Source organism: Fundulus heteroclitus, chromosome 3, assembly GCF_011125445.2.
Source record: "Fundulus heteroclitus isolate FHET01 chromosome 3, MU-UCD_Fhet_4.1, whole genome shotgun sequence".
Lineage (NCBI taxonomy): Eukaryota > Metazoa > Chordata > Actinopteri > Cyprinodontiformes > Fundulidae > Fundulus > Fundulus heteroclitus.
The window spans coordinates 41,060,517-41,081,133 of NC_046363.1; the positions used below are offsets into that span (position 1 = coordinate 41,060,517).

General features: G+C 40.1%; 1 protein-coding gene and 1 long non-coding RNA gene across 2 annotated transcripts in view; both read right to left on the reverse strand.

Moving 5' to 3' along the window:
* Window positions 1–12,309: 12,309 nt before the first annotated feature.
* LOC105922701 (C-type lectin domain family 10 member A) overlaps window positions 12,310–20,617 on the reverse strand; it is a 512,726-nt gene continuing 504,418 nt past the window's right edge. Inside the window, exon 7 of the mRNA XM_036135412.1 lies at window positions 12,310–12,470. Coding sequence (XP_035991305.1) covers window positions 12,341–12,470 — 130 coding nt within the window. The 3' untranslated portion in view covers window positions 12,310–12,340. The remainder of the gene's footprint in view (window positions 12,471–20,617) is intronic.
* Window positions 13,429–14,740, reverse strand: LOC118562685. Its single transcript, XR_004930751.1, has 3 exons — window positions 14,520–14,740; window positions 14,249–14,335; window positions 13,429–13,603 (listed from the first exon to the last, which is right to left on the reverse strand). It is a non-coding gene; the product is annotated as an uncharacterized LOC118562685 (long non-coding RNA).

The following is a 20,617-nucleotide window of genomic DNA, read 5'->3' on the forward strand; positions in this document are numbered from 1 at the left end:
AGATTGTGCTCTTCTGGACTGAGATGTCTGATGTTTCTCTAGGTAAATGTTGGAGCCACTTCTCCAGAGTGGGAGCTACTGCCCCGAGGGCTCCGAAGACTACGGGCACCACTGTTGTACTCACCTTCCAGGTTCTTTCTAGATCTTCCCTGAGCCCTTGGTATTTATCCAGTTTCTCATGTTCATCACTCAGGATGGTCACATCGATCACAGCAGCTGTCCTGCTCTTGGGTCCCGGAGGTTCTGAGTTCAACTCCCACAGACTGCCGCTTTGGGTCCATGAGCTAGACCCTTAACCCCTGATTGCTCCCCAGGCGCTGTACAGTGGCAGCCCACTGCTCCCCAAGGGTATGGGTTAAATGCAGAAGTGAATTTCTCAATTGTGAGATCAATGAAGTTATATATATATATATATATATATATATATATATATATATATATATATATATATATATATATGTAGCGACTATCAACCACCTTTTTGTTGCTTCTGGGTGCGGGGAATCTGGAATTTAACGCGCTTACAAAATGATGTTAAAACCAGGAGATAAGGTATGGGCGTTCCCATTTATTGAAGTCAGTTTGTATATGAACAAACAAGCTGAGTGGCGGTTTTTACAAGTGAGATGGACAGGTAATTATGGAGAGTGTGGATATAACAGAATGTAACCAGTGGACGCAGGCTATTGTGTGCCAAAGAAAGCGGTAAAAACCGTATGACGTCCCGTCACCCAAATCCTTTCTGCCCTCTCACGTCGCACCTATAAAGCCTTCCCCTCCACACCGCCACCAGTGGTAGAGCAGAATATAGGTCAGTGTGTCAACCTAAACAAAACACCGCCACCCAAAACAAATAAACCAGAAACAAACCATACCTAAACACCAACAACTATAAATGGCTCCTACACACCGGCCCCAATTGTGTAGACAGCACAATTCAACAAACATCAAAACAGGAGCCCCAGAAATATGTAGGCCCAAGCATTTTCCTTTTTTTTTTTTTTTTTTTTTTTAAATACAAAGTCAAATGGCTTCTTGAAGAAGAAATATTTTGGAGATGGGTCTTTCCAGTTGTCCTGTTTGTGTCTTCAGCTGTACAGCACGCACAAGTCCATGTTTATCTGGGTAAGTATTTGTAACCCTTCCGAGGATCCAAGAACCACGAGGAGCAGAACGATCCACAACCACCACGATATCGTCAACAGCAAAACTTCTCCGAGGTCTGGACCATTTCTGTCTTTCCTGCAGCAAAGGTAAGTATTCCTTTGTCCATCTTTTCCAGAACAGGTCGGAGAGGTACTGCACTTGCCTCCAACGTTTCCTGAGGTAAACATCACTTTCTTGAAAAGCACCAGGAGCAACAGTAGGGTTTCCTTTGAGCAGCAGAATATGATTTGGAGTTAGAGCTTCCAAATCATTTACATCATCCGAAACCTTTGTAATGGGGCGATCATTAAGGATAGCTTCCACTTCACATAAAATGGTTTGAAAACTTTCGTCATTCAAGGTCTGCTGGTGAAGAACAGAAAGTAACACCCTTTTGACCATTCTGATGAGCCGTTCCCACACTCCTCCATGATGGGATGCAGCAGGTGTGTTAAAAATCCAGTCAATCTCTTTTAACAACAGGGCTTGGTGGATTTTTGTATGATCTATAGCTGCCAAAGCCTCCCTTAATTCACGCTCTGCACCAATAAAATTTGTGCCATTATCCGATCTCATTTGACGTACTGGACCTCTGCGACATACAAAACGCCTGATGGCATTGATGCAGGAGTCAGTTGATAGCGAATGAGCCACCTCCAGATGTATGGCTCGGCTGGCCATGCATGTAAAGATAACACCGTATCTTTTAACCATAACGCGCCCTCTCTTGACCTCAATGGGCCCAAAATAGTCCACACCTACATTAGTAAATGGTGGGAATTCTGGGCAGACTCGTTCCTGTGGCATATCAGCCATTTTCTGCTCTGCTGGTTGTCCTCTGTGGCGTCTACATACAACACATTCGGATAATATCTTTCTGCAAGCTGAGTTGGCGCAAGTAATCCAGTATCTTTCTCTGAGAGCTGACAGCATATGATTTCTACCTGCATGACCAAGCTGCTGGTGCAGGTCTCTCAGAATTAGTTTGGATACATGCTGGTCTTTAGAGAGGATCAAAGGATGTTTCTGTTCCTCAGGTAGGACTGAGCGACTAAGCCTACCCCCCCTCTCAATAAACCTTGATGTAGTACTGGATCGAGCCTGTAAATGTCACTTGTGTTCTTGACAACAGATGCTCCACGTTGCAGATCTTTAATTTCCTCTTTGAAGCTGGCATGCTGGCTGTAACAGACGATGGCAACCTCTGCCTTAGAGATGTCCTTTACTGTAAGAACTTGTTTACAAATGGCAGCTCTGTTTTTTCTCATCTCCTCTTCTATCCTCCTAGGAGCTATAGAAGCGTCAACAGAGGGACCCATTGCCATCAACTCTTTCCTCTTCGTACTCATGCTGAGCAGAATATCCTTTAATTTGAGCAACCAAGCAACTGAAATCTTAAGTTTGGCCCAGCTTGAAAAATAATGGACAAACTTAGTAGTAGCATCATGTGGCTGTATGTCAATGGCATTTATCAGAATATCCCTTTTCACCTCTGGGTCCTCAGAACAAACAGGCTGGGGTTCAAAGGGCTCTGGCCACTCCTGCTCGGGCCTTCGGAGGAAATCCGGGCCATTTATCCACCTCTTGCATGACATAAAGCTGTCTGCAGAAAGACCTCTGGAGGCCTCATCTGCTGGGTTGGACTTAGAGCTGATGTACCTCCACTGAAACACATTGGTAGCCTCTCTTATTGCAGCCACTGTATTTGCAACGAAGGTGTGAAATCGTTTGGTATCATTACTGATGTATCTCAACACAGTCTGACTGTCTGTCCAGAAGCATGAGCTATTCAGCTGGATACAGAGCTCCCTTTTCAACATTCTGTCCACCTTGACGGCCAAAACAGCGGCAGTTAGTTCAAGGCGGGGAATTGTTGTCTGCTTTAATGGAGCTACTCTAGCCTTTCCAAGCATGAATGCCAAATGCACATTTCCTCCTTCATCTTGTACCCTCAAATAAGACACTGTCCCATATCCATGGTCACTACCATCTGCAAAATGATGCAACTGGACTAGTAGATGTCCTTTAAAACTATTTGGCTTGATGCAACGCCTCACTTTAAAACCTGCTATTTTCTCCAGGTCCTGATACCACGATGACCAAAACCGTGACATAGACTGGGGAATAGGGTCATCCCAAGACAGATTTTGTCTGCATGCTTCCTGTAACAACAACTTAGGTAGCAAAGTGTAAGGTGCCAAGAAGCCAAGAGGGTCATAGATTGAACTGACCATTGAGAGAATGCCACGCCTAGTGTGAGGCCTTTTTTCCACAGCAAGTTCAAAGCTAAATGTATCACTCTCTGCACTCCAGCTGAGGCCCAGTGCTTTCTCCAAAGGCAGTCTGTCTCGTTCCAGGTGAAGTTGTCTTGTTGGTTTGGAGCGCTTTTCCTCCGGAATGGTTGACAACACTACTCGGCTGTTGCTTGTCCATTTCAACAGCTGAAATCCTCCCTTTGAGCACAAATCAGTGAGGTGCACAACCAACTGTACTGCCTCTTGCTCTGTGGCCACAGACTTCAAACAGTCGTCAACATAAAAATTTTTGTAAATGGTGTCAGTCACATGCTTGTTGTAGCTGTTGATATTATCTGCTGCTGTCTTTCTTAGAGCATAATTGGCACAGCTTGGTGATGAGACAGCTCCAAAGATATGCACTTTCATCCTGTATTCGATTGGTTTGATTGATGCATCTCCTAATGGCCACCACAAGAAGCGGAGAAAATCCACATGTTTCTCTGACACCTTCACCTGATGAAACATAGCCTGGATGTCTGTCATCAATGCGATGTTCTCCTCTCGGAATCGGGTGAGCACACCAAACAGGGAATTGGTGAAATCCGGCCCCTGTAGCAGCTGGCTATTCAACGAGGTGCCTTTATAGCTTGCTCCACAATCAAACACCACTCGCAACGTCCTCTTCTTTGGGTGGTAAACTCCGTGATGGGGCAGATACCACACACCTCCATCCTTAGGTTCCAGTTGGTCATGAGGAACAACCTCAGCATAGTCTTTGTCAATTAGGTTGGTAACAAATGCTGTATATTCTTCCTTATAGGCCTTGTTCCTGTCAAATTTTCTTTTGAGACTTTGAATGCGTTGCTCCACAATACATCGGTTATTGGGCATGACTGTGTCATCCTTATTAAAGGGAAAATCCAAGCAGTAATGTCCATCTTGGATACAAGCTGATTGCTCCAATATTTCCATGAACTTCTTGTCCTCAATCGACAGTTCATGCTCCTCTTGCAGTGTCCTCTCACTGAACTCCATATTGTATTGAGACACCAACAGCTCCTCCAATTTGACAATGGAAATCCGATTAGTGTAAACAGTAGGACAGCCTTTCTGACCACCATTTCCACTCCTTAAAGGTCCGTTTATGACCCAACCTAATAGGGTTCTCACGGCGTAGGGTCCATCACCTTTGCTGTTTATAATCTCCCATGGCTCCAGGAGCTTTGGCACGTTTGTCCCAATCAACAGGCCAACATCAGCATCCAATTCTGTGATCTTAATATTTTTTAAATATTCCCATTTCTCAACATCTTGCTGACGGGGAATGTTGGTCTTTGAAACAGGAATGGTTTCTTGGGTGTAGACCTCTGGAAGCTCTATGAAGTTGTTTTCTTCCAGTTCAGAAATCTCCAGTCCAGAAACACAGTGGCTAGGCACCAATTTTTCTTGACCCATAGTGCACAGCAGAATGTTAGTCCTTTTACTCTGTAGGTTTAGATGGTTCATGAGCCCACTGGTGATGAAAGTGGCTGTACTCCCAGGATCTAAGAAGGCATAAGTCTGCAGCACCGTATCTCCTCTCTTAGACCTAACCTTAACTGGAACAATAGACAAAGTACAGTCATGGTTCCCGGCCCCAGTACAAGCACCAACCTGGTGAGACACAAACGCACTACTTACTGATGGTTCTTCATTGTCTAAATGCAGAATAGTGGGGTGTTTTAGATAGCATTTGTCGCAGGTGAGCCGACTCTTACACTCCTTACTGATGTGGCCAACTTTCAAGCATCCAAAACATACTCCTTTCCCTCTCAGGAATTCAATTTTCTCCTTATGAGAAATTCTTTGCAGTTCTTGACACTTTGATATTAGATGAGGCTGTTCGCAGTAAAGACAGGAGAATGAAGGAGGATTGTTTGGGACAATTGGCTGCTTGTAAAATGTTGGTGCAGAGGCACTATCCGGTGCTGAAAGTGAGATTACAAAGCTGCTGCCTTTGATGTTGGCCTTTAGTAAAGATTTAGTCTTAAATGGTCCTCCCATCACAGGGCTTGGCTTGGTGTCAGAGATGTCTCCAAACAGTGGATGGGACAGGATCTTTACTTGTTGTTCGAGAAAGTTGACCAAATCATTAAATGTGGCTCGGAAGCCTTGCCGCTCTTGTAGTTTACAAGCTGTTATTCTCCATCTTTCACGGAGCTTATAGGGCAACTTCATGATTACTTGTCTCATATGAGATAGAACGTTCAACTCCTCCATGTACTGTATTTCTAACATGGCATTACAGCAGCCACGTAAGAACAAGGCGAATTCCTGCAATGCTTCAACATCCTCAGATTTTATGACTGGCCAGGCAAACACCTTCTCCATGTACGCAGAAGCAATGTGATGTTCGTTTCCAAAATGCTCCATTATAAGTTCCTTTGCTCGCTGGTAGCCCTGCTGTGATGACATGTGCATGCAGCTCCTGACCAGCTCCCTTGGCTGCCCTCTGGTATATTGCTCTAAAAAGTACAGACAATCCTGATAGTTGTTTGTCCTTTCTTCCACACAATGTTCAAAAGCTCTTAGGAAAGACGTGCACTCCAAAGGATTGCCATCGAAAACTGGGATCTCACGCTGAGGAAGAGTAGCTGATAACTGTTGCTGAACAAGCATTGATGTGATTTCATTCTGTTTTTGCATAATGGTACAGATTACGTTATCATTTGGAATTGATGGATTATTTAATTGTTGTTGCATTTGTGCCTTGTGTGTTACTTGTAATTGTAGATCTGATGGTTGAAAGGGACAAGTGTTTAGTTTGGGGTTGACGTTTACAGAAGGTAATCCATCCAACTTTGAATCTGGTCTATCAGCGCCATACAGTGGTTGTTTCGGGTAGTGCGGCTGCTCTTCTGACTTTGTACTGCTATAAACTTTTTTCCTCACAGCTGGCGCAGAGGGAGCAGTTGCTGTAAAACCCAGCGGAGTGTATGTGGCAGTATTGGGCACAAATTCTGTCGCCTGTGGGTTGAATTCAGCGCGTCTTTGCTCTTTAAGTCCCTTACTGACATAAGAGTTCATCCCATCGGACATCGATTTAGATTTTCCTCCAACGCTACTGCTTTCCAACACAGAAAGGCGTGCTGCTGCAGCAGCTAATTGCGCATCCAGTTCCACTTGTTCCTTTTGCTTTCTTATCTTGTCAGCTTCCAGTCTGTGTCTCTGCTCTAATTCCTCCAATTCGTGTTTCCTTTTCAAAGCCTCTGCCTTTGCCAGTAAAGCTGCTTGATCAGCCAGGGCTCGTTTACGAGCAGAGGATGTGCTGGACGCACGACTGCGCTTAGAACGCTTACTTGAAATGTTGGAAGCACTATCCTCAGGGTTTACGTTATCTTCAACCACACCACAACAGTTCTCCACTTGAATGTTAGCAGCATCAAGTTCATTACACACCTTCTCATTTTCTTTCAACCAGGTGTTCACTTTATTCACAAACTCATTATTTGCGTCTTCTTTCTCCTGAAACCAGGCATTTTGTCTTTGTTGCTCGTCCTCGGGCAAATTAAAATCATTTAACAAGGTATCGTGGAGAGATGATGCCTTTTCACACAGCGTATGGAACTTTTGTATATATTGTTTAACCTCAGAAACATTTTTATTTGACAACCACAGCGCTGTTATTTTCGACTTTATTTTGCTTGCATTTTTAAACACTTCACTTCTTTCCTTTTGCACCTTTTCCAAAGCAAATACGGTGCCCTTTAGCGAAAGTTTCCTTTGTCTTTTTTCAGCTTGTGTGCCCATAGGCTCAGTTTCAACATTATTATCACTCATTTTCCACTGTGGCTTAATAAAGACAGTAACGTGCTGCGTTGCTGCTTCTTTACGTTGCCAGAAACGCTCCAAACTGCAGAACACCAGCGCATTCACATAAGCGGCTGTTGGATATTCACACTTTGAAACATGAATGAATGAAAGCCATCACATAGTCCTTAGCTGTAACGAGCAGGCTAGCATCAACTCCAGAAGACGGCCCAACGCTGTTGCGCATCAAAATCAAATCCAACACGCCCTGCTTTATATTTAATAAGGATGACTGCACTCACCAGAGACGTCTTGATGGTAGTCGTGCCTCATACCTTATTTGATTGATCTTACTTAAGATGACAGCGTTGGATGGCTGGATAGCTCCTTCCTTTGTTATGCAGGTGAGCTAGGACGGTGCGACATGACGTGCGCCCAACTTTTCCAGGTGAGTTGTCCTCTTCATCCAAAAAGGTCGCGGTTTTTACTTTGTGTAGCGACTATCAACCACCTTTTTGTTGCTTCTGGGTGCGGGGAATCTGGAATTTAACGCGCTTACAAAATGATGTTAAAACCAGGAGATAAGGTATGGGCGTTCCCATTTATTGAAGTCAGTTTGTATATGAACAAACAAGCTGAGTGGCGGTTTTTACAAGTGAGATGGACAGGTAATTATGGAGAGTGTGGATATAACAGAATGTAACCAGTGGACGCAGGCTATTGTGTGCCAAAGAAAGCGGTAAAAACCGTATGACGTCCCGTCACCCAAATCCTTTCTGCCCTCTCACGTCGCACCTATAAAGCCTTCCCCTCCACACCGCCACCAGTGGTAGAGCAGAATATAGGTCAGTGTGTCAACCTAAACAAAACACCGCCACCCAAAACAAATAAACCAGAAACAAACCATACCTAAACACCAACAACTATAAATGGCTCCTACAATATATATATATATATATATATTTTTTTTTTTTTTTTTACATATATATATATATATATATATATATATATATATATTCCAGAAGCTCTTTCGTCTGCAACTCCTAGTTTTCCTTTATCCTATTCACTAAACCAGGTGATTTTAACATGAATCACTGTTGATGCCGTGGAGCTGGAAATGCAGACAGTTGCAGCTAATCTCAGTACCGGAGTTTTACTTTCTCAAGATGGATTACCCGTCTCTGCTTAGAGAAAAGCAAAATTAATATACTGATCACTACATGGAGCCAAATGCAGTACATGCTTTGAAATGAACTGATAACAGGTGGTTCTGTTGTTTCAAACAGGGCAGTCTGCATTTAACCGTGGCTCATGGCTGAGGATTTATTGTTTTCCACCTGAGAACTGTGAGCTGATGTAAGAATAGAAATATTTAAAAATGAATGAAAATGTTAATGTAATATTATTTACCTGCAAATGTAAATAATTTAATCAGATCTAATCACTAAATTATTCAATAACTATTAGTATTTAGGAAATTCTTAAAACAAAACAACACTACCTGAAGAACATTTTGAGTGGAAACTGAGAATGATCAGATTATCAGTCTTGTTTAAAGATTTTAAATCGTAAATAATACGATTGCACCGATATGAAAATTTGACCTGAAATATTGATGTCTAATCATTTTACCGTATGGTTTACTGTTCCCTGTTGTATTTTATGCTTTTATCACTTAACCCTTTTTACATTGTGCAATGTTTTCAATGTGCAATAAATGTTTTATGCTGTTCATAAAGCTTGTTTATTTGTTATTTAAATTTAAGAGTAGCTCTCTTTTATCAATTTGTTGAAGACAATTAGATTTATGATGAACAAAAAATGTATAGCTGTACAACCACATTGTACCTGAGCGTACAGTGATAATGACTTTCATTAAAATGAAAACCCAATGTAAATAATCACATTATTAGGTTGTATTCTATATATCTGTTTAGCTTTCAGTCTTTTATGATACATAATTTACATTAACAAACACTGGAGACATGGTAGAATCACACAACATTATTTTTACATACAGCAGTTAAGGCTGAATCTTTTCATATCATTCAGAATCCGAACATCCAGAACGTCTCTGCCCTGTTCCTCGGCAGTCTGAGGGACAAACACACAACATATATATTAAATGATATCCCAGCACTTTAATGCTTTGTATGCACGACTTACCGTGCATATATAAAAACAATATAGTGAGCTAGAACTAGCATTAACTTACCCATTAAACGTTGGGAGGGAGCTAATACTTTACTTCAGCCTTGGATCAATCTTGGTCTTCTTCATCTCCTCTAACGCTCACTCAGTTCTCTCCAGTGTTTTTCTTCTCTGTCAACTCGATCTCCCCGCTTGTTGACCTACACTGTCTGATAAAATGTCTACACTCAGCAGCTCGCCTCTTAGCTGTGTCCATGCTACGTTTTGCTATTGTGCCACATCAACGTTTCGCCACATCACTTTTCCATGCTGTTAATTATCTGTACCTGTCAAGTTCATTGTCCCTCCATTCCTTCAGCCTGATTGTTTTACCTCAGTTCACCTGTGCCTAATTATGGACCCATTGTTTGTCTCTTGTCTCTTCTCCTTTAAGTGCAGCTCTTTCTGTCAGACACATTGTCAGGAGAAGTGTGGGTGGACAGCTGAGAGAACGCCAACAGCGGACGAGTTTGGAAATTCGGATTTCATTAATAAAAGCTTTTGGGTTGGTCAAACATGACTCTGGCTCAATCTGAATACCCTTAAAGAGCAAGGACTCTTTAGTCAAAGCGAAAGTAGGTCAGTGGTCGCCATGCTAAGTGCTGTCCGAATAGTGCAGTCGGTTAGGAAGGATGTAGGAGACGTAGCCTTTATGCTCCTTCCTGCAGCTAGTTTTGCCTAGGAACCCCGCAACGTCCCTTACTGGCGCAAAGAACCCTTTAGGTATCCCACAGTTCTTTGCGTGACTTGACGTATAAACACACGAAAATCAACAAAAATGTCCGGAAAGAAGAGATTGCGGACTTTGTAATTAATTTTGGGAAGGCTGTAGGCCTGATTTGACTCGCATCATCCATGAGCGTTTCCACACGTAGTGACGTCGGAGTTAAAGGCTCTCCGAAATCGGCACAGTAGTCCGAAGCGCCTTTCCTTTCCACAACAGGTTTCTTACTATTGACCCCATAAAAAGGGCAAGGAACAGAAGCTAGATGCTAGAATTATTGGTTTTCGGATGAAGCCCTCTGGATTTGTTTTCAGAAGTGGTGGTTAAAGGCATAAGCAAAATGTGAATGATCAGAATGGAAACACAACCTCCCCGTTAAGCGCCTAATAACTACTACAGAATCAGTGGAGTGTCATAAATGTGATGATGTAAACATGTGTAAATATGGGAGGAGTCCATATAAGGAGGGGAGTACAGGGTTATCTCTGTGATGTTAAATCAACTGCAACTGCACAGCTGGGTAAGCTAGACATTACTTATCTAGCAGAACAGTTCACCAATTGTTCTCCCTGTTTGAAGTAAAAAGCAGCAGAACATCCCTGCAAGCCAACTCTGAAACAGACCAATGCCTTGGTACTAACTTAATGAAAATAAAATGATCACATTTATATTTTCCTAACAGAGACGATTACCCTTAGGTGTGAGTATGTGCCTGAATGGTTGTTTGTCCTGTCTGTCTCTGTGTTGCCCTGCGACAGACAGGCGTCCTGTCCAGGGTGTACCCCGCCTCTCGCCCAGTGAACGCTGGAGATAGGCACCAGCAACCCCTCAGGACCCCATGAGGGATACAGCGAGTAAGAAAATGGATGGATGGATGGATGGATGGATGGATGGATGGATGGATGGATGGATGGATGGATGGATGGATGGATGGACGATTACAGTAGTTGAATCTTGATCTAATAAAAGCATGAATGGCTTTCTGCAGTTGGTGATGATTTAGCCATGGTCAGAAGACGTAGATGATAAAACCCGGATTTGATCACAGGGTGAAATTCTTTATTGAATTCAAACTCCCAAACAAATATTACCTCTAAGTTTCAATCATTGTACTTTAAGTTAAGAAGCATTAACTTTTATGGTTTCCCGCAGTTAAAATACTATAAATCTAGTGTCTATTCCTTCTTTTCGACAGAATCAGCACTGAAAATTAATTGTCCAATTCAACACATTTTTTTAAAAAATTGTGTGTAGCAAAAAAAATATATTATTTTCATGTTTTAGATTAAATGGATCTCCTGGTAAATCTAAGCATTTTCTTATTTTTTGGGATGATCACAAACTCCACAGTGTGTCAACAACTTCTTCTTAGGCTTCTGCTCTTCTTCTATTTCCTGTCTGCAGCTTTTTAAAGCTAAACGAACACAACAAGACGTTGATGTGACCTACAGTAGAAACCTGCATCAACTCAGGGGAACATAACATTTAGAGAGTTACTTCCAAACCTATATCGTTTGCTTTAATATGAACAGAATTATGATCATCTTTGTGCAGCTCAGGAACAAAATCAGGTCTCCCAGATGTTTGATGAGCAATGTGAAAAAAATGACAATAGGAAAATTGACAGATAATATCTTTATTCTCTATGACATCTTTAAACAAGCAGCAGCATCTAAATATGTATACTCAGGATGCTAACCATGAAAGAAAGGTAAACACAAAGTGGGGATCCTAAAATCATAATAATAAGTAAAGTTCATTCAAAAACTATCAGTAAAAAGTTCAGGAAACATTAAACTGAATCATGTCTATTTTTCATTAATCTGTTATCCATCCATCCATCCATCCATTTTCTGACCATCTTAATCCCTCATGGGGTGACGGGGGGCTGCTGGTGCCTATCCCCAGCGTTCAATGGACGAGAGGCGGGGTACACCCTGGACATTTCGCCAGTCTGTCGCAGGGCAATTAATCTGTTAAACTGTAAATATTGCAGCTCAGAATAATCAGAAAAACCTCAAAACTCCCCCCAAAAATTATATAAACAGATGTTGTGTGCCACTTAAACTTTGTCTAAACTCTGGTGTCTTTAATCAGACTTCAAGTTAAAATCTCTACAATAAATATAAGATGTATTAAAAAAGCTATTTAACAGTTTGGGGGATTTTTTTTAAAGAACTGCAACAATTTACATAAGAGATCTGTGAAGCTTTTTATTTATTTGCATGTAGGACAGGTTCACAATATTCCATGTCTAAACAGATAAAGCCTTCTTCTCACAGTGCCATGCGTTCCTTTCATCACAGCTCTCTGATTCCCATTCTCTGTTCTGGAGAGAAGTTACACACTGACCATCAACTGCAGGCTGCTGATGTATCCAGGTTCTAAGGAAAAACATCTGTTAGATCAAGGCTGATAGATTTGTTTTCTACAAAGTTTAAGAAATAATGTGTCTCTCACTGATTGGTCAGATTACTTCCATCGATCCATCTCCATTTCCCTCCTTCAGCTCTGAGGCCAATCCAGTATCCTCTAATGTTGTCATTAACCCAACTATTGTCTTTAACAAATTTCTGTGGAGAACGAGATAAAATTATTACATATTTACTTTACTTACATGATCAACAGTTTTTAGAAAAAAATCTATTTTTAGTTCACATCAACAGTTTCACAGACTTAGATTTTATTGTCATTCAACTGTACATTCACAATGCACATTTGGGCAAAAATCTATTGCAGGTAAACACAGAAGACAAGAGAAACATTATCAATATAAATATTTGTCATTTTTCAGGAATGTAGCTGCAAGCAAAAGAAACTCCCTCATGGGGTCGCGGGGGTTGCTGGTGCCTATCTACAGCGTTGCGAAAGAAACATTTTATATTTATATTTCACAGCTCTGTCTTTACCTTTTCTTCTTCATCACCAACAACAGTCAGATCTGAAATCTTTCCTCTGCAGATTTCTCGTGCTTCTTCCCAGGTTTTCTGATCCTCAGGTTTAGCATCATCAACTGAATAGCAGCTGGACTGAGAGTGAGTCCAGCCTTTCTGACAAGAACTACAACTTCTCTCTGAAACAACAGAGAACAACTAATAAACATTTGGACTGACCAACATAATTATTATTAAGGGTAATATTTTAACACAAGCAGAATAGAACATACTGTTTTCTTTAGGACAATATTCATCAACGCTCCACTGAGCTCGACTGACGTTCTGCTCATTCCAAGTTTTCCCCATAGTTTCTATTTGTTCTGTGAGGATTTTCTTCTCTGTCTGCAGCTTCTGGGTTTTATTCTTCACTTCATCAAGTTCCATCTTCAGGTTTTCTTTTTCTTGTTCCAGGTTTTTATTTTCCTGAGTCAGGTTTTCTTTTTCTTGTGTCAGGTTGTGAACCCCGATGTTTAAATCTGAGCTGAGTTTCTTGTTCAGGTCTGTCAGGTTGTGATTTTCTTCCAGCAGTAACGTTTGGTTGGCTTTCAGCTGTTTCAGCTCAGACTGAGCAATAAGGTGAACTAAGACAATGGCAAAAAATAAAAACATTAATGTTTGTGATGCATTTATTTATTATTCGTTATATTGTTGTCTGTTGTGACATAGATAACTCTGAGCTGATTACATGCTGTTCACCTGTGAGGAGACTGAAACATACTGCAGTAAATAGTTTATTTCACATTCTATCAAATGTTAACAATATGAAGCTCAGACTGAGAGTGAGCATGACAAGTTATAGCCTGAAGGGCTACTTTAAGTTAAAAGAAGTCAAAGGATGTGAAAGTTTATTTGTAAAGTCCTCATTTCTACTTCTAAGCATGAGTCAGCCAGCAAGGTATGTTTACATGTTAAATATAACTTCAAGTCTTTGTTTTGCCATCTTGCTGAGTCTTATGTTGTATTTTAGTTTGACGGTAGTGTCGTGTGATGCTGCAATAACACCAACCTCATCAAGATTGTACTTCCTACAATAAAGTCAACATTATGGCATCAGTAAAACGAACTCTTTATTGATGTAAGAAGAGGTGGAAGTGATGGTGTTTAAAAGGAAGTCTGATGAAATGAATTTTTCCAGAAAGCTTTGTTCAAATGTAACCTGAGTAACAATAAGATGAAGACTTAAACACGTCTAAATGTTAGAGGTGACCTTTATAACAGGAACTCACAGTGAATATGAAGCGGGACAATGACCAGCAGAATCAGCCAATAAGATGCTAGTAGTGGGAAAAACTTGAAGGAAGGAAACTGGTGACCTGATAAAAAAAATGAAAAGTACAGTTTTAGTTTCTCAACAAAAGTAAATGTCAGTAACTCTGATTGCATTTCTAACCAAACATTTTACTTTAATGTGTTTCTTTTGAGTTTAAAATGTTAATTTTACATAGAAGTTAAAGATTGCTTAAGATCAACATTATACAAGTTAAACTGTCTTCCTACCTGGAATAGATGTGATGTTCTTAGCAGCAACATTTGCTACATTGACATAGTCAGCTTCTTCAGTTTTCTCTGAAAGACACAAAAATCTAAAACTAATGTTCCACCGAACCGAAGGTTGTCTTCAATAGAGCAGCAACTAATAGGTATTTTCACTTTCCATTATTCTGGTTTTTATTTTGTTCTTTTATCTGTTGGTTTCTTTGTTGATTAGATACATTTTCATTGTTGCTTACCAGAGCTAAATGTCTCCAAATGATCTGTTTATTCCAACAGAAGTTGACTTAAAAGCGAAAATTATTTGGATAATCATCATCTTTAATATAATTCTTTTGTATTTCATTTTCTTTGTACTTAATACTTCCAGGATTTTTTTTAACCGATTTAATACTACACATAAAATTACATTTTCAGTTTAAACATCCATCTATTTCCTGACCCACTTAATCCCTCATGGGGTCCTGAGGGGGTGCTGGTGCCTATCTCCAGCGTTCACTGGGCAAGAGGCGGGGTTCACCCTGGACAGGTTGCCAGTCTGTCGCAGGGCAACACAGAGAGACAAACAGGACAAACAACCATTTATGCACACATTCACACCAAAGGACAATTTTAGAGAGACCAATGAATCTAACAGTCATGTATTTGGACTGTGGGAGGAAGCCAGAGTACCTGGAGAGAACCCACGCATGAACAGGGAGAACATGCAAACTCCATGCAGAAAGACCCAGGGTTGAACTTGAACCCAGGACCTTCTTGCTGCAAAGCAACAGTGCTACCCACTGCCCCACTGTGCAGCCCCAGTTTAAACATGTACAAAAAAAGAAATTCATAATTCGCTGTAACTGAACACAGAAACCTTCTTCTGTCTTACCTGCAGATGAAGAAACATTTGGGTTCTTCTCAGATGAACCATCCAGACTTTGTTGTGCTTTTATGTCCATGTTGTAAAAGTTTCAACATTAACATCAGATGAAGGCTGAAGGGGAACTGTTAATGAGAACAGAAGCTGATTTTATACCCTTTATGTGTGTTTCTGCTTCTGCTTTTATGACGTGTCAGAAGTCCTAAATTTCCCTATTGGGGGACAATTTTGTATCTTATCGTTAGTCTCCATCATCCTCTCATGAGTGGACATTTCCACTCTACATATCTCAGTCACTTCCCTGCAAACATTCACCTTAATTAGCTCCACCTGCTGCTGCCACTAAAAGTAAAAACATTTTTTGATTTATTACATTTACATTACATTTACAGCCCATGTAATAAGTACTGACCTGCTTAATGGTTTAAGGTATTTTGATATTTGTCTTCGGAGCAGAGTCATGCAGGGTGGAAATATCCTTCCATCACCATCTTTTCTATCAAGGCACTTTACAAACTCAGATTACATCAGATCCTCCAGGTTGGTGAGAAAGTTTCCTCTCTAAGGAAACCCAGCAGGTTGCACCAAGTCTCTCCAAGCAGCATTCACTCCTCCTGAAAGAGCGTAGAGCCACAGCAACAGTGGGTTCATATTTAATTTTACACTGCTATCCTTAGATTATGATTAGTGATCTAGGTATTTTTAAGTCTTTCTTAAAAATGTTTGCTATTTTTCTGGGAGAACAGACTCTGTCATGTTGAGCCTGCCAGGATTTGTATCCCACATTCTTGATTTTTGGACCATAAACGCCTGTTATAATAAAGAAATACTCCAGAAAATGCTTCAAAGATGTAAAAGTTATAGGTGAATAAAATAAATATCAGGGTCAACATGCCATTGCCAGAATATGTATCCCGTTTTTTATAGGTCAAACTATTGGAAGTTTGATGATGTTTGTTCTGATGTAGGACAGCTGCATATGTGGCACAGATCAAGCATCAAGCCTTCCTCAGTCTGCCAAAAAAAATTATGAGCTGCCTACAGAGCACCGAGAGGTTAAACCTATCCGCGTTGCTCTAATTGCATCTCTATTAAATACCGAAAAAAATTCATTTCAACAAATGTATTCTTTATTTATAGATATAATACAAGCTTCATTATTAAAAAAAAAGCTTAATTGTTTCTATTCAGACATTCCTCAAAGCTACAACTTAAGGTCTCTGATCTGACCTTTCTAAACCACAGCTAAAGTGGGAGAACTGTTTCTATTCAGAATAAAGTTTCACTGGAACGAGCTTCATTACTAAAAACTCAAAGCTTAATTGTGTTATGGTTGAGTTTTGGTTTGGCTTTGTTTTTCTGTTATTTTCATTTTTTCATCTCTTTTGGGTTAGGTTTGACTTTATTTATTGTTAGTTTTCAGTCATCAGTTATTTTCTGTCAATTTTCACTTCACCTCCTCAGCAGTCAGTCACATACTAGAGGCAATAGAACAGTAAGTAAAAAAGGAAGGTGAATAGAAAGAAATAAAGTTGGTACAGTGGTGGACAAATTATTTTACTAAAGCTATTAAGTCAAGAAATAAATCTTTTAAAATACTAACAAAGAATCCTGCTTATCAAAATCTTATGGAATATAAAATAAAGCAAGCATTATTAAGGAAGATTATTAAAGAAGCAAAAATAGAATACTGGAGAAATCTTTGTAATGCAAATATAATCGTTTTTTTATGTTCTCCCTGTAACCAGCCCTTGGCCAACTAGTTTCCTTACTAGAGGTTGTTTTCACCTCCTTAAAGTAAGGAAGGATTCCTGGAGTATTCTGTTACTTGGTTTGCCCACACTGGAGACACACTGGAGTTTCAAGTCAGATCCTACCTACAGCTTCTGGTCAAGTTTGGAATATATAGTTATTATAATTCTGTTAAGAGACACACAGATAAATCAAAAAACTCTGCTGGAAAAATAGGAATAGCATTTATTGTGCCAGAATTTCAAAAAGTACAAGGAAATCAAATCAAGGGATTGACTGTATACACAGGAGAAATTTTATTTACTAGAATCGTTCAACTTCTGAAGAAGTTGAAGAAGGCGTCCGCCTGGTGGTGCGAGGCTCTCTTCGCTTGGGGATTTTAAATCAAATCTTCTGAATGAAAAGGATTTGTCTTCATCAAAACCTGCCGATCGGGAAAACTTTGTGTCTGCAGAGATGCAAACTGCGTATATCGATCTGAGACGCAGCTAATGAGCTAATTGGCGACAGCCGACAATCAACGTTTCCCATTCATTTGCTACAGTAGTCCTAAACCACTACTGACGTAATACACTTGTTGGCCACAAGCGTCATTTTGGGGGCGTTGTTTCCACCTCTTCTCTTAGAGCCGTTTCTAATAGAAGAAAAGGCAAAAACGGTCCAAACAAAAGGTTGTAACGTTTACATTTGTAACCTCTGCCTTTCATAAACACTAGAATTAAATCTTAATAAATAAACGTATAGACAATTATTTCAGTAACTCAACTTCAGTAAGTGAAATACACTATATACAGGAGTTGGACAATGAAACTGAAACACCTCTCATTTTAGTGTGGGAGGTTTCATGGCTAAATTGGACCAGCCTGGTGGCCAATCATCATTAATTGCACATTGAACCAATAAGAGCAGAGTGTGAAGGTCCAATTAGCAGGGTAAGAGCACAGTTTTGCTCAAAATATTGCAATGCACACAACATTATGGGTGACATGGGTGAGTTCAAAGGAGGACAAATTGTTGGTGCACATCTTGCTGGATGTGTCAAAACTTTCTTCAATTGAATAAAAACAAAACTGAAGTAATAATATTTGGACCAATAGAGGAGAGATCAAAAGTTAGCACACATCTTCAGTCGCTTCAGCTAGAAACCACTGATCAGGCCCGAAACCTGGTTGTAGTGATGGACTGAGACCTGAACCTCCAAAAGCATCTAAAGACAGTTACAAGGTCGGCTTTCTATCACCTGAGGAACATTTCCAGGATTAAAGGACTAATGTCTCAAAAGGATCTGGAAAAACTAATCCATGCGTTTATATTTAGTAGAATTGATTACTGCAACGCTGTTTTCACAGGTCTGCCTAAAAAGTGGATCAGACAGCTGCAGCTGATCCAGAACGCTGCTGCCCGCGTCCTCACTAAGACCAAGAAAGTAGAACACATCACCCCAGTTCTAAAGTCCTTACACTGGCTCCCTGTATCTCAGAGAATAGACTTTGAAATACTTCTGTTAGTCTATAAATCCCTAAATGGCTTAGCACCTAAATACATTACAGACTTGTTATCAGTGTATGAACCATCCAGACCACTCAGGTCTTCTGGCTCCAGCCTACTCTGCATACCTGGAACCAGAACTAAACAAGGAGAAGCAGCATTTAGTTCCTATGCTCCGCTTATCTGGAACTAATTAACTAATTAACAGTTCAGTGGATAGAGGAAATAAAACCATTAAAAGCATTGGTATGTTCAGATTCATTTTGAGCACTTACAGCAAAGTCACCCGGAATGCAGACCAGACATTTTAATAGAAAAACAGCAATCATTGTTCAAAATTCAGTTAAAGGGTCAAACATCACTTATTTTAGAGTTACAATAATTTTAGTTATTACAAGCAAATCAGAGGCGAGAAGTATAGATAAAGAAAAAATGAAGGGAAAGTGGCAAACAGAATGGAATGAAGGGAAACCCTGATTGTGTCCATCAGTTCACCTGTGCCTAATTATCAACCCGTTGTTTGCCTCTGTCTCTTCTGCTTTAAGTGCAGCTCTTCCTGTCAGACACATTGTCAGGTCCTTCATCTTCATCCGTCATGCCAATCTGTCCAGGTCCTGTAAGCCTGCATTATTGTAAACTACTGCTGCTACTACTTTATTCATGAAGCACCTTAAACCAACAGCATCTGCGACAAAGTGCTTACAGACAATAATGAAACATTTAAAATGCAAAGAAACAAAAAAAAGGAATAAATGAGAGCAAAAGTCTAAACGTGTGTTAAAAGCCAAGAAATACAAATGTATCTTAAAACTAAAATGGAAAAATTAAGGGACACTTCTAATATGGAACAGCAAATCGTTTTATAACTCAGGAACAGCAACGCTAAAAGTTCTGTCTCCTCTGAGCTGAAGGTTAGACCTCGGTGCCTCCAGGAGCAGCTGGTCAGCTGACCAGAGGCAACGAGCAGGAGAGTCTGGGTGAAGCAAACCAGAGAGGTAAGATGGGATAAGACCATGCAAACTTTTAAAAACAAAATAATCTTAAAATGAACTCTAAAATACACAGAGAGCCAGTGGAGGGAAGCCAGGATGAGGCTGATGTGATCCCTCTTTTCAACTCCTGTTAAAAGACGAGCAGCAGCGTTCTGGACCAACTGGAGACGCTTAAGGGAGGACTGGCTGAGTCCGTTGTAGAGAGCATTACAGTAATCGAGTCAAATTGTAATGAAGGCATGAATTACTGTTTCAAACTGTGATTTTAAGAGAATCGGCTTTATCTTTGCCAGCTGCCTAAGGTGAAAAAACTGGACTTGACCTCTGCTCCAACTTTGCAATCTTGTTTAAGATCACTGTCTATTTTAAAACCCCAGTTTGAAACGTTCTGCTTTAAATAAGGCACCAAGAGGCCCAAATAAACAGAAGATGGTTCTCAGGAGTTGCTGTGACAAAACACCATAATGTATATCTGACCATCATCAGTATAAAAATGAAAGTAGACCATATGTTTTCACAGTATTGAACCCAGAGGAAGCAAATAAAGGGAAAAAAGCAGAGGACCAAGGACTGTTCCTTGACATTTGGCTCTTGTAAAAAACAATGAAAATGTACCTAATTAACAAAACAAACCAACAGATAAAAGAACAAAATAAAAACCAGAATAATGGAAAGTGAAAATAACTATTAGTTGCTGCTCTATTGAAGAAAACCTTCGGTTTGGTGGAACATTAGTTTTAGATTTTTGAGTCTTTCAGAGAAAACTGAGGAAGCTGACTATGTCGTTGTAGATAAAGTTGCTGCTAAGAACATCACATCTATTCCAGAAAGGAAGACAGTTTAACTTATGTAATGTTGAGCTTAAGAAATCTTTGAATTCTATGTAAAATTAACATTTTTAATTTGAAAGAAACAATTTAAAGTGAAAAGGTTTTTTTTTTTTTTAGAAAATGCATTCAGAGTTACTGGCATTTACGTTTGTTGAGAAACTAAAACCAAACTTTTAT